Source organism: Phyllostomus hastatus, unplaced genomic scaffold (assembly GCF_019186645.2).
Source record: "Phyllostomus hastatus isolate PE091 unplaced genomic scaffold, TTU_PhHast_1.1 phas_contig_254, whole genome shotgun sequence".
In the NCBI taxonomy this organism is placed as follows: Eukaryota; Metazoa; Chordata; class Mammalia; order Chiroptera; family Phyllostomidae; genus Phyllostomus; species Phyllostomus hastatus.
The window spans coordinates 13673499-13686134 of NW_025333810.1; the positions used below are offsets into that span (position 1 = coordinate 13673499).

General features: G+C 42.8%; 1 protein-coding gene across 3 annotated transcripts in view; it reads left to right on the plus strand.

The window, feature by feature from the left end:
- The first annotated feature begins 12267 nt into the window (after positions 1–12267).
- The window catches only part of TNFAIP8 (TNF alpha induced protein 8), a 114426-nt gene continuing 114057 nt past the window's right edge, over positions 12268–12636 (plus strand). For all 3 annotated transcript variants that reach the window (XM_045838144.1, XM_045838145.1, XM_045838146.1), the window contains exon 1: positions 12268–12435. Coding sequence is in view for 1 of the 3 variants with exons in the window: in XM_045838146.1 (XP_045694102.1) it covers position 12435 (1 nt within the window). In the remaining 2 variants the exon portion in view is untranslated. The remainder of the gene's footprint in view (positions 12436–12636) is intronic.

Sequence of the window (12636 nt, forward strand, 5' to 3'; positions counted from 1 at the left end):
AGTGCTGAGTTTGTCTATCACATTGTTTCACAAGGCTTCTTGGAAGGAGAAAAATGTCTTTTGTCCTTCTACTGCAAATACAGATGTGTGGTAGAGACAATTGGTGTGGCAACCCCTTTCACAATGGAAATGCTTTGCTCATCTACAACTGATTGTCTACTTAATATTAGTATAGGTATTACTTATATAACAGAACTTAAGCAGTATAGTGCATTGGCCTGGGATATGTGTTAAATAAGTTTCTAAACCTGTATTCCTCCCATATACAAAACACTCTCTAAAACTCCAATATTTTCATCTTATCACTCCATCCAGGTCAGGCTTGAGCCCCAGAATTCTGTCATCTAAATCAAGTATGTATATTGTGCCTTGAATGAAGTTCCTCAAGTATAGTCTAAAGACCTATGAGCTAAGTTATGTGCCTTCCACACACCAAATATACAGTGATGAGATGACGATAAGGTAGCTAGCTATCTCCCATTCTAAAGGGGGGAAAATTAGAGTCACATCGTAGTCCCTAGTCTATAGAGATTCTGAAATTTATTTTTATTTTAATCATTGTTCAAGTACAGTTTTCTCCCTTTTACTCCCAGTCTAGCCCACCCACAAGATTCTGAAATTTATCTGGGCACATATCACCAGTTCCTTGAGTAATCCTTTTCTCTGGAAGTAATTCTCCACAATGGGTTATCCACTGGCCTGGTTTTTCTACTTGAGTCATCCTTCCTTTTCCATAAAGGTGGCCACCTTTATTTTTAACTAAGTGCTGTTCTCAGCCCATTTCCTCACCAGAGAAGTTTGAGGGTTCAAAGACCTCTACATTTTATACTATCTCTATGCATTATGGTTAAATCTGGGAAAAAGGGCTTTCAAAAACCTGGGTTTCATATATATGAAATTATAATACACTTATTAGACAAAAGCCACACCCATTTTTTTTTTCTGAAGCTCTTCTGTACCTTGGGCCACCTATGAGACTGCTGTGGTATAGAGATTTTTTAGGAATGGTATTACAAAAGGTCTACATGACACATCCTTAATCTGAGATTTTAACAAAGGACTTAACAACCACAACCTTGGCCATGCCTTGACTCAGACCATTTGTAATCCATAATACTGAATTTTTTTTTAATTAGGCCGCTTCTGGTCAAGATGGAGGCATAGGTAGATGCACCTTGCCTCATTGCACAACCATAAGAAGGAATGCAGCTAACATAAAAATGGAAAACACGGAGAGCTGCCAGGAAAACACCCAGAACTGTACGGAAGTCTGACAACAGAGGATTTAAAGAAGCTATATGCATCCAAATGGGCAGGAGGGGTGGAGATGGGGCATCTGGGGTGGAAACAGGTGACTCAGTGTGGCAGCTGAGAGCTAGAGGCAGAGAGTCAGTGAGGCAGCAGCAGCCAGTAGGTTGGGCAGCCCCTGCCCATGTGGTGGATAAAAGTCAAGGAAACACCTTGTGAGTGAACAAGCCCAGCCACAGGCCAGACTGCACACCCCAGAGCTCCAGCACTGGGAAAGAGCTTCATAACCTCTGGCTGTAAACCCAGTGGGGAATAGGTGGCAGAAGAAACTGCAAATTCCTCAGGACAGCAGGGAACAAACGCAAACCCACTCTGGGAACCTCAACCAGGACAATAGCTAGGGGCGCCAGTTGCACACGGGAAGTGAGTGAAGTGATGGGAAATGGGGCAAGGGTCAGGCAAGTCCCCAGAAGTCAGCCAGCAGCAGCTTTGTCCCATTTGATCCCTTCCCCACACATGGACCCAGAGTTGCCCCACCCTGGCAAATGCCCGAGGCTCTGCACCATATGATTTAACAGGTGCACTAAAACCGAATCAAAGTGGCTCTACCTAGTACACAAGGAGGCAGCCAAAATCAGGAGACAAAGAAATATGGCCCAAATGAAGGAATAGAACAGAACCTCAGAAAAAGAACTAAGTGAAATGGAGATGGCCAACCTATCAGATGCAGAGTTTGAAACACTGGTGATCAGACGCTCGAAGATCTCATTGATAAGGCAAAAGCATAAGAGAATAAATGAAGGCTCTACTAAGGGAAATAAAAATTCACAGGGAACCAATATTGAAGGGAAGGAAGCTGGAATTCAAATTAATGATTTAGAATGTAAGAAATAAACATTTAACCAGAACCAAGTGAAGAAATAAGAATTCAAAAAAATGAGAATTTAAGAAGATTCTGGGACATCTCCAAAAGAGCCAACATCCAAATCATAGGGGTGCCAGAAGGGGAAGAAGAAGAGCAAGAAGCTGAAAACTTATTTGAACAAATAATGAAGAAAAATTTCCCTAATCTGGCAAGGGAAATAGACTTCCAGGAAGTCCAGGAAGCCCAGAGAGACCCAAACAAGATGAACCCAAAGAGGACCACACCAAGACACCTCATAATTAAAATACCAAAGGTTAAAGATAAAGAGAATCAAAAGCAGTGAGAGAGAATAGTTACTTACAAAGGAGTTCCCATAAAACTATCAGCTGATTTCTCAAAAGAAACCTTGCAGGCAAGAAGGGGCTGGAAGGAAATATTCAAAGTCATGAAAAGCCAGGACCTGCAACCAAGATTACTCTATTCAGCAAAGCTTTCATTTAGAATGGAAGGGCAGATAAGGTGTGCCCTAGACAAGGTAAAGTTGAAGGAGTTCATCATCACCAAACCCTTATTATATGAGATGTTAAAGGGACTTATTTAGGAAAAAGAAGAATATTAAAATAAACTATCAACAACTGAATCTAAAAAACAAAAACAAACTAAACAAACAACAAGGAACAGGATTAGAATCATACATATGGAGGTCATTTGGATGGTTACCAGCTGGGAGTGGGAAGGGGAAGAATGGGAGAAAAGTACAGGGATTTAGAAGCATAATTGGTAGGTATAGAATACACAGGGGGATGTTAAGAACAGTATGGGCAATGGAGAAGCCAAAGAACTTACATGTACAGCCCATGGACATGAACTAAGGCTAGGGGATCACAGAAGGGAAGAGGGGAACCAGGCAGAGGGTATAGGGAACCAATCAGCATAGAAATGGTGAATGTAGCTCAGTACTGACCTGGAAAACCAATCAATGCAAGGGGGCACACAGGAGCCAGGTGTGCAGATGAGCTTTCCCATAGGGAATCAGGGCTGCATTGTTCCTAGGCTGCTATGAGACTTGCTTTTGCTAAAACTCCTTCACCCTGAGCTAAGACTGCAGATATTTAATGTATATCTCTGAAGCAACTCCCTAAAGTCTGTGCTAAGACGTCCCAAGGATGAAATGTAACCAAATCAATCATTTTTATAATTCCCTCACATTTGTAACTTTATCTCCTTTTTTGTTATCTGTAAGAAATAATCACTTAACTAAATCTAGAAGTCATGAGAACCTTCTTTGATGTAACGCAACTGGAAACCAATAAAAGCCTGTCCAGGCAAGGGTCGACGAACTCGCCCCTTGAGAGAGTGGCCATGCCATCCCTTTTTCTCTACAGGACTCAGTAGTCCATATGAATCTGTGTAGCTCATCCACAACACGCTGACTCCAGAGGACTGGAGTCTGCATCAAAAGGGGAGCAAAGGGGGGAAATTAGGATAACTGTAATAGTATAATCAATAAAATATATTTTAAAAGAATTCATGAGGCCATTGTTAGGTGGAGGGAAAGAGACAGATCCATGTGTGCACACAGAAAATTCATACATGGAAGGAAATAGCACGCCAACTCCTTACCCTGAGTATTGGTAATTAGAAAGAAGTAAGGCTATTGAAGACTTCTGGCCAAGATGGATGCATAGGTAGACACACTGTGCCTCCTTGCACAACCAAAATAAGGACAACAACAATTCAGAAACAAGATAACAACCAGAACTGACAGAAAATGGGACTGTATGGAAGTCGGACTACCAAGGAGTTAAAATAGACACATTCATCCAGACTGGTAGAAAGGAGAGAGTTGGGCAGCCTGGCAGGGAGGGGTCGCATCACAAAAAGCGGTGGCACCAGTCATGCAAGACCACAGGAGGCAGACCCTGGGTGCGCAGGTGGCAACTGGCAGACACCAAGCCTGGGGTGGCAATGGGCAGACCCAGCAAGGCAGCGATGTGAAGCGAGGCACTGTAGCTGGCTGACCCTGAGGTCCCAGGGTTCCAGCACAGGGAAATAGAGCCTCTGGGCACTGATTGAGAACACCTGTGGGGGTTGAGGTGCAAGGAGAGACTCCCAGCCTCAAAGGAGAGTTCGTGGGAGAGACCCATGGGGTCCTAGAACATACACAAGCCCACCCATATGGGAATCAGCACCATAAGGGCCCAGTTTGCTTGGGGAAAGCAGCGGAACGGACTGAGATTCGACGAAGACAGGAGCAAGTGCTATTGTTCCCTCTTGGACCCCTTCCCCACATACAGTGTCACAACCCAGCAACTGGGTTGCCCCACCCTGGTGAACACCTAAGCCTCTCATATGTAACAGGTGTGACAAGACAAGACAAAAAAAAAAAATGGTCCAAATGGAAGAACAGATCAAAGCTCCACAGTAAATACAACTAAGCGACCAAGAGATAGCCAACTTATCAGATGCACAGTTCAAAGCACTGGTGATCAGGATGCTCACAGAGTTGGTTGAATTTGGTCACAAATTAGATGAAAAAATGAAGGCTACACTAAGTGAAATGAAGAAAAATGCACAGGGAACCAGTAGCGATGGGAAGAAAACTGAGACTCAAATCAATGGAGTGGACCAGAAGGAAGAAAGAAACAACCAAACAGAAAAAGAATGAAGAAATAAGAATTCAAGAAAATGAGGAGAGGCTTAGGAACCTCTGGGACAACTTGCAACATTCCAATATCCAAATTATAGGGGCATCAGGAGAAGAACAACAGCAAGAAATTGAAAACTTACTTGAACAAATAATGAAGGCAAAGTTCCCCAATCTGGCAAAGGAAATAGACTTCCAGGAAGTCCAGGAAGCCCAGAGAGTCCCAAAGAAGTTGGGCCCAAGGAGGAATACACTAAGGCACATCATAATTACATTAGCCAAGGTAAAAATGAAGGAGAGAATCCTAGAAGAAGCAAGAGACAAGGAGATAGTAACCTACAAAGGAGTTCCCATCAGACTGTCAGCTGATTTCTCAAAAGAAATCCTGCAGGCAAGAAGGGGCTGGAAAGAAGTATTCCAAGTCATGAAAGACAAGGACCTAAATCCAAGATTGTTCTACCCAGCAAAGCTTTCATTTAGAATGGAAGGGCAGATAAAGTGTGTCCTAGACAAGGTAAAGTTGAAGGAGTTCATCATCACCAACCCCTTATTTTATGATATGTTAAAGGGACTTATCTAAGAAAAAGAAGATAAAAAACATGTATAGTAAAACGACAGCAAATTCACAATTATTAACAAACACACCTAAAACAAAAACAAAAACTGAGTAAACAGCTAGAACAGGAACAGAATCACAGAAATGGAAATCACATGGTGAGTTCTCAACAGGGGAGTGGGAGAAGGAAAGGGGGAAAAAGTATAGAGAATAAGTAGCATAGATGGTAGGTAGAAAATAGACAGGAGGAGGGCAAGAATAGTATGGGAAATGTAGAAGCTAAAGAACTTATGACACATGGACACGAACTAAAGAGGGAGATGTGGGTGGGAGAGGGTGTGCAGGTTGAGGGGAATGAAGGGGGGGAATGGGACAACTATAATAGCATAATCAATAAAATATATTTTAAAAAGATAAAATAAGAAGTAAGGCTATTGGAGGAGGACAACATGGGAATCAGAACCCACTAGGTGAGAGTGCTTTGCTCTGAGCATTCCAGGACTAAGATGGGAGCCTTGCTAAAAATCGAGTAAAGCTTTGCCAACTTGGTCTAGTGTTTCATGAACGTAAGTACACAAAGGCCCTCTATCAATAGAACTAGGGATGTAGGCCACATTTATAGAAAAAGATGTTCAGAGTAAAATTGTGCAGCTAAAGACAAAACAGAAAACAAAATTAGCCTTTGTAGTATTTGGAATAAAGCTCAAGGGAGATTTGAGATACTAAAAAAATAGTTCAGGTGAGGAAGAACCCACAGAGACAGAATCCAGTGACAAATCACAAAAATAAGAGTTATAGCTAGGGGCAGTGCTATAATTTCTATAGAGAATGGCTTAAGAGGTGAACATCTAGAAACATGCAGAGAACTTGGTTACATGGGTAGGGTGTCTGACAGAACTGGCTAAGATTGTAGATAAAGTCACCCTTTGATATAGACAGTAGTTCTAGTAAGCTTTCTTAGGGAGAGATGTGCTTTAGTGACTATGTTATCATAGGTGTTAAGTAGTTCTGGGTGACAAGTGAAAAAATACGATAAAGATATAATTGTCAGTGATGTGCAATAGGCATGAGTAGGGGTTGCAGTCTATGGAATTAATAGGAAAATATCATTAATCCTAAATTTTGATTTTTATTCTATCCCTGAGTTTCTAGTTTGTAGAAGATTGAACAAACTCCACCCTACCCAATCTGTATCTTGACTTCTATTAGGAAAAATACCTATACTTTTTACCTTGCTGATATGGTTACTTTAAGGACAAGATTATATGTAATGATGCTCCTAATAGAAATAGGACTGGAAAGAGAATTGGACAATCATATGATGAAGGGTGCTGAACTTACAGTTATGTTTTGCATCAGGCATTTTCACTGATACACTCCCATGAAAATGTAGGTAAAGCACAAAAAACACTATATTTCTGTGGGCAGTATTTAAGGTGCACATCCTCACATCTGTGCTTTTAGCCTGCTGGAAAATGTTGGGGCAGCACAGACGGAACTGAAGACTATTATGCTAAGTGAAATGAGCCAGTCGGTGAAAGACAAATATAATGGTCTCACTTATAAGAGGAATCTAATGAGCAAAACAAACTAATGAGCTATATAGAACCGGAGGCACAGAATCACAGAACAGACTGACAGCTGTAAAAGGGGATGGGGGAGGCAAGGACTGATTCAAAGAAGGTGAAAGGATTAGTCAAAGAATATATATGAAGGACCCATGGTCATGGACAATCGTGTGGGGATTGACTGTGGAAATGGGGGTGGGCTGGGTGCAGGGGGGGCAAAGTGAGAAAATTGGGACAACTGAAATTGCATAAGCAATTTTTTTTTAAAGAACACACTAGACCCTATCTTTCTCTCTTCATACTGCCTGGGGTGCCCTTTTCTCTTCTTGGCAAACTCAAGTTCATCCTTTTTGTGAGATCAGGGAATGTGATTCACTTCCACTTTCCTCCCGGAGGGTTTGTGCATACATTTTTAATGCATGTATTGTGGTGTTGTGTAGTGTTTTCGACCTGCTTTTGGGAGTCAGCATATGTGGAGGGCCGACCAGTAGTTATATGTGGATTTTCCAACAGTGTGGGAGTACTGTGTCCCTAACCTACTGTTGTTCAAGGGTAAATGTAATTATTTCCTTACACTCAAAAAGAGGAGGCTGTTACTGAATAAGCAGAGTAGAAGCTTGAAGCAAGAGAAGAGAGAAAAGAGAAAACGGGCTCAGAAGATTTCTTGAAACTTTATAACTTTGTCTAAAATTAGTTCCTATACCTTCAGCTGGGCAGAAGGAAAATAGGCATGCACAGAAGTATTTTTGGCATGCAGCTGTAGTTCCAGCTATCTCTACTTCATCTGATTTACAGGCTTTGAGGGTATTGTTTTGGGGGTCTTATTTGGTCTGAGAGGATTTATTAATCTAGATGTAGCTGCAGTTATTTTAAAATATATTTAGTCATTGAATAATGGACTGATTATTAGGAACTTTTTAGATTCCAATGCATTTTTTTATGACCCCAACTTGGAAATATGCAAGAGCTAGTTCAAAAATAAAATGATCCAAGTACTTATTGGCCCAAGTAAGATAAGCTAATTATATTGTAAATTTCTAAATACTATCATACTATGAAATAAGGTGGAGTCCCATGTTCTTTACCAAAGTTAAAGGGAAGAAAGACTAGTGGTCCTTTGATGACAGTGATGCAAGTTGCCTGAGAGTGTAGAGGCCCCTTCCCAGCCCCCAAGAGTAAGTACTGAGGCAATGGCTACTCTGCATTGTTTCTACTATCAGCATCTGTAGTCTCTCAGGTCTGGATGGCCCTAGGAAGGTGAATGGTGGTAGGGGAAAGTGGTAGGTAGGGTCCCTGGAGAATTTAAATTTTATATTATTTTTAATTTTAGCATTTTTATGTTTTGTGGGGAAATACAGAAATTGAGAGGTTCAAGATAAAAGAGGAGAGGTATTTAATAGAATGCAGCCCCTGTAGACAGAAGAGAGGCTCAGGGAGGACCCAGAGGACTGGTGAGTGAGCATGCTCTGACCTGCTGGGATGTGAGGAACTGAATGAGTGTGGATACCGATGGCATTTTTGGTAGCTGGGGCAGGAAGTCAAGAAAACTCTCCTAATCTGTATATTTTTTATGAAATAGGATGTGAGGTTGTGTATCAAGAGCAGGAAGTGTGATGGGTGGGAAAGGTGTCTCGAGGAAAGGGGTAAAAATTGAACCCCCTCTTCCTTTTCATCATGATGCAGAAGGATATACAGGCCGCATGAAGACTTGACTGAGATTAGAGGTCATGAATCTGTAGAGCATTAAGTTTCACATTTTTGTTTCTTCTTAAGTAGCCCATATGAAAAATGTGGATGGCTAGAAAGATTTTCTGGTGCATAAAAGGGAACGACAATGGGGTAAAGGAATAGGAGGCATTAGTGAGTGACGGAAGTGCTGTTTCTCAGGGTTAGGCTGAAGAGGGAAGGAAGCTGAATAGGAGAAATGTAAGTCTACATGAGATAAAGGAAGAGTGTGGGGGCCAGGGATGAGAGGCTGTAGCTAGGGTGTGCAATGTTAGATGTAAAGTTTATAGAATATCTATGAAGATAAAGGTGGAAGGGGCTCTGGGGACTGCTGCTGCAGGGTGCAGCTGGGGACGAGGGTGACTGAAATGAAGTGATGGTGAAAGTTACTGAGGCTGAGGTTGCAGACACCATGACATCCTGGCTGATGCTCACAGCAGTCATGTAGATGGGGCTCCTCCCACCTCACGCAGAAGTCAGGTCTAATTAAAGCTTTGTACTTTGTCCAAAATCATCCAGCTTACACAGGGCAGTTTCACTACTAGAACTTCAGTTAGTGGTGACAAATATCACTGTTCATAGGCATTCAGGGATTGTTTCTAATTATTTGGGGTGGGGGAGGCTGGGAGGGTACAAATGCTTTTAATCCTAATTTAGGTGCATCACTGCAGACTGAACAATTATTTAGAAAGTACTTGCCTCTGTCCTTACCAAAACTGGGAAGCACCAACAAAGACTGAGTCTGCTAATCCAGAAATGCAGTAAATTGACCTAGATAACTCCTCCTCTCACCTCTGTTGAAAATAAGCAAAGGAAACCTCATTTAAAATGGAATCAGGAAGCTTTGAAGGGGAACCTCTCATGAACTGCCACCCAGACCCCAAACAGGAAAACATACCACAGCAGGAGGAAGAATTCTCCTAGGCCAGCAAAACACTTCCACCTTTGTCAATATTCATTTACCTGAACCTCTTTAGCCTGTTGCCTGGTTACATCCTAGCCAATGAAAAAATGCTACTACACTCAGCCAATGAGAAAATTGAACTCTTGGGAAAAGCCCCCCCCCCCCCCACACTTTCTTCTGCCCCCCCATCCCCCTATAAAACAAATCTTTCTCTGTTCTTCAGACTTGCTTGTGGTTCACCATACTTTTATTGTCCCAAGCTGCAGCTCTTCTGATATTCCCAAATAAACCCATTTTACTGGTAAAATAACTTCATTTTTTTTGTTAAGGTCAACACATTCCATATCCTGTTAATCTTTGGGGTCTAAATCTTGAATTCATCTTTCTACCTACTTAGTTTAGGCCCTCAGCATCTGTATTCTTTCCCTATTACTGCTTCACCATTCGAAGGGTTAAAAAAACACAAACCTATTATTTTACAGTTCTGTAAGTCAGAAGTTCAGGTGGGTCTCACCAGGATAAAATCAAATGTCAGTAGAGCTGAGTTCCTTTCTGGAGGCTCTAATGAGAGGATCCATTTCCTTGTTCAATGGCAGAATTTAGTTCTGTGCGGTTGTAAGAATGGGATACCCATTTTTTTGTTGTTGTTGGCTGTGGCCCATGCCTAGCTTTTAGAGGCCACCCACCTTCCTTGGCTCCTGATCCAGGTTGAGTTCCTCTCATACTTTCAATGTCTCTGACCTACTGCTCTTCTACTTTATGGAACTGGTGTGATTAGATTAGATCCACCCAAATAATCCAAGATAATCTCCCCATCTCAATGTCTCTAACCTCAACCACATCTGCTAAGGCATTTTTGCCATGTAAGTTAACATATTTCTAGGTTCCAAGGATTAGGGGTTGGACATCTTTCTAGGAGTCATTATTTTGCCTAGCACTGTATCCTGTCAAAATTTATGACAGAGAGCTTAGTCAAGACAGAACAATTAGGAGGGCCTATGAGAAGTGCTGTCACACCTGTGTCGGTACAGATAGCCCAATGGGAAGACCTCTATGCTTACAACAGAGCACTATGGTTTTAACAGCCCCTCCCTTTAACTTTCTTTTTTCCCCTCTGTAAAAGAGTTTCTTGCTGCTTCTTGCTTTTTCTGTGGCTTCTTGCTTTTTGCACGTGGCTTGCCTTGTCTGCACATATGCATAGGATTGCAGTCCTTTCTCCCCTGCCCCAAGACAGCCATGCACTGCACAGTCCTATTTCAGTCAACACCCCACCACAGATACGACGGTGGTCCCCCAAGATTACAATGAAGGTGAAAAATTCCTGTGCCTAGCTACTTCACAGCACAACTCATTACACAAATATGTATCATCGTGTTCCAACTGCCTACAGTATTCAGTGCAGTAACATGCTGCATAGGTTTGTACCCTACAAGTTCTAGGGGAATAGAATTTATCACCCCAAAATATTTCTCCTTGGCATATTGATTATTTTAGGCTGGTTAATTTTAAGAAATAGCAGACATGAAAGAACCTCTGAAAACCAAGTAGAAGTTACACTTTGTAAAAGGCATTTACTCATGTAAGGGAAATTCCATTTGCAAGGGTGTCTCCCTGGCTGTACCAGGAAGAGTGGGCACCATCCTGTGTCTAGACAGTCTTATTGATGCAGAAGACAACAGGGTTACAGTGTTATCATCGTTTGCTGTCCTTTTTCTGGTAACGTCCCGTAACTGACTCCTCTACCCCCAACATATTCTTTTGTCTTCAGCTGAAGATGGTAGTTAAGGTAATGGTTTCATCCATTTTAAGTTTACTCAGTTTTCCTGGGTTCCTTCCATGTATCTAGGACATACACATATTATTAAACAGTTTTTGTTTCTCCCTGTTAATCTGTCTTTTATTACAGGGGTGTATCAACCAACAACCCAAAAGGGTAGAGCAAAAATTACCCACCCCACCTTCCATCCACAGAGCAATAGGCTATACCATGCAGATGAGGTGTGTGAGGCACGTAGCAAGCTATACCATCTAGGTTTGTCTAAGTACAGGCTATGATGTTCCCACATAGACAAAACCACCTGACTGTGCGTTTTTTAGGCTGTATCCCTGTTGTTAAGTAGCACATGACTCTAAATCTTGCTTGGTGACAGAATACCTAGTCAATTTTTGTTTATGGTTAACAGTCCCAACTTGACATATTTTAATAACTTCATAAGTAAGTTTCACGGCTCTGGCATTCTGTTTTCAAATTAGCCTTTCTAGAACAATATTTGATGTGTCTCCCATGTTTAAAATCCTGTCGTTAATTTGACCCTTTCCACTAACCAAGGGTCAAATTAATATTCTTCAGCTCCTATAGGAAGAAAATACTTGGATTTAGTATTCTATTTTTTTATTTTTTTGCTTCATTCCAATCTCCACTCCACTTCTTCCCTAACCTCTCTTAATGCTTGAAAAATGTCTCAGTAGACTAGGAGGTTCGTATCTGATTTATACAACTGAAGAAACTGAGAGGTCAGAAAGGTAACATCTGCCCTGCGTGTGTCCCAAGTCCGTCCCGACCCCTGGCGCCCAGGGATCTAGGTCTGCAGTCAGGGTCTGGTCTTCAGGGGGCACCCAGCCGCCTCCGGATTCTCGCCAGTACTGGCGCTTCAGGCAGGCTCCGCCCGTTCCCCGCCCCAGCCTCCAAGCTCCGCCCACAGTCCCGCCCCCGGCCTCCTCCAGGCCCCGCCTCTGACTCCTCCTCTCCCTCCTCATCTAGCTCCAGGCCCCTGACTTCTTTTCTCCCGCCCGCCCGGTCCCGCGCCTCCGCAGAGCGGTCCTCGGGAGCCGGCGAGCGTTCGAGCGCCTGGGGAACTCCGTCCGCGCCGTCAGATCGCCCAGCTCTCATCTGTCCCCGCGTCCCCGAGCCCCTTCTTCCGAGTAAGTGCTTCCCTGGCGCGCGGTCCCGCACGCACCTTCGCGGGTCTTTCCCGGACGCTCGTCGGCGGTCTGCTAGTGGGGGCGCTTTTCGCCCACCGAGAGTTTTGAGAGTGAGCGTGAGTGAGTGTGTGTGGTACTTGTGAGCGAGCATGTGTAGGTGTGTGTGCAGGCACTCACAGCCTGGAAATTCCCCGGAGTTCT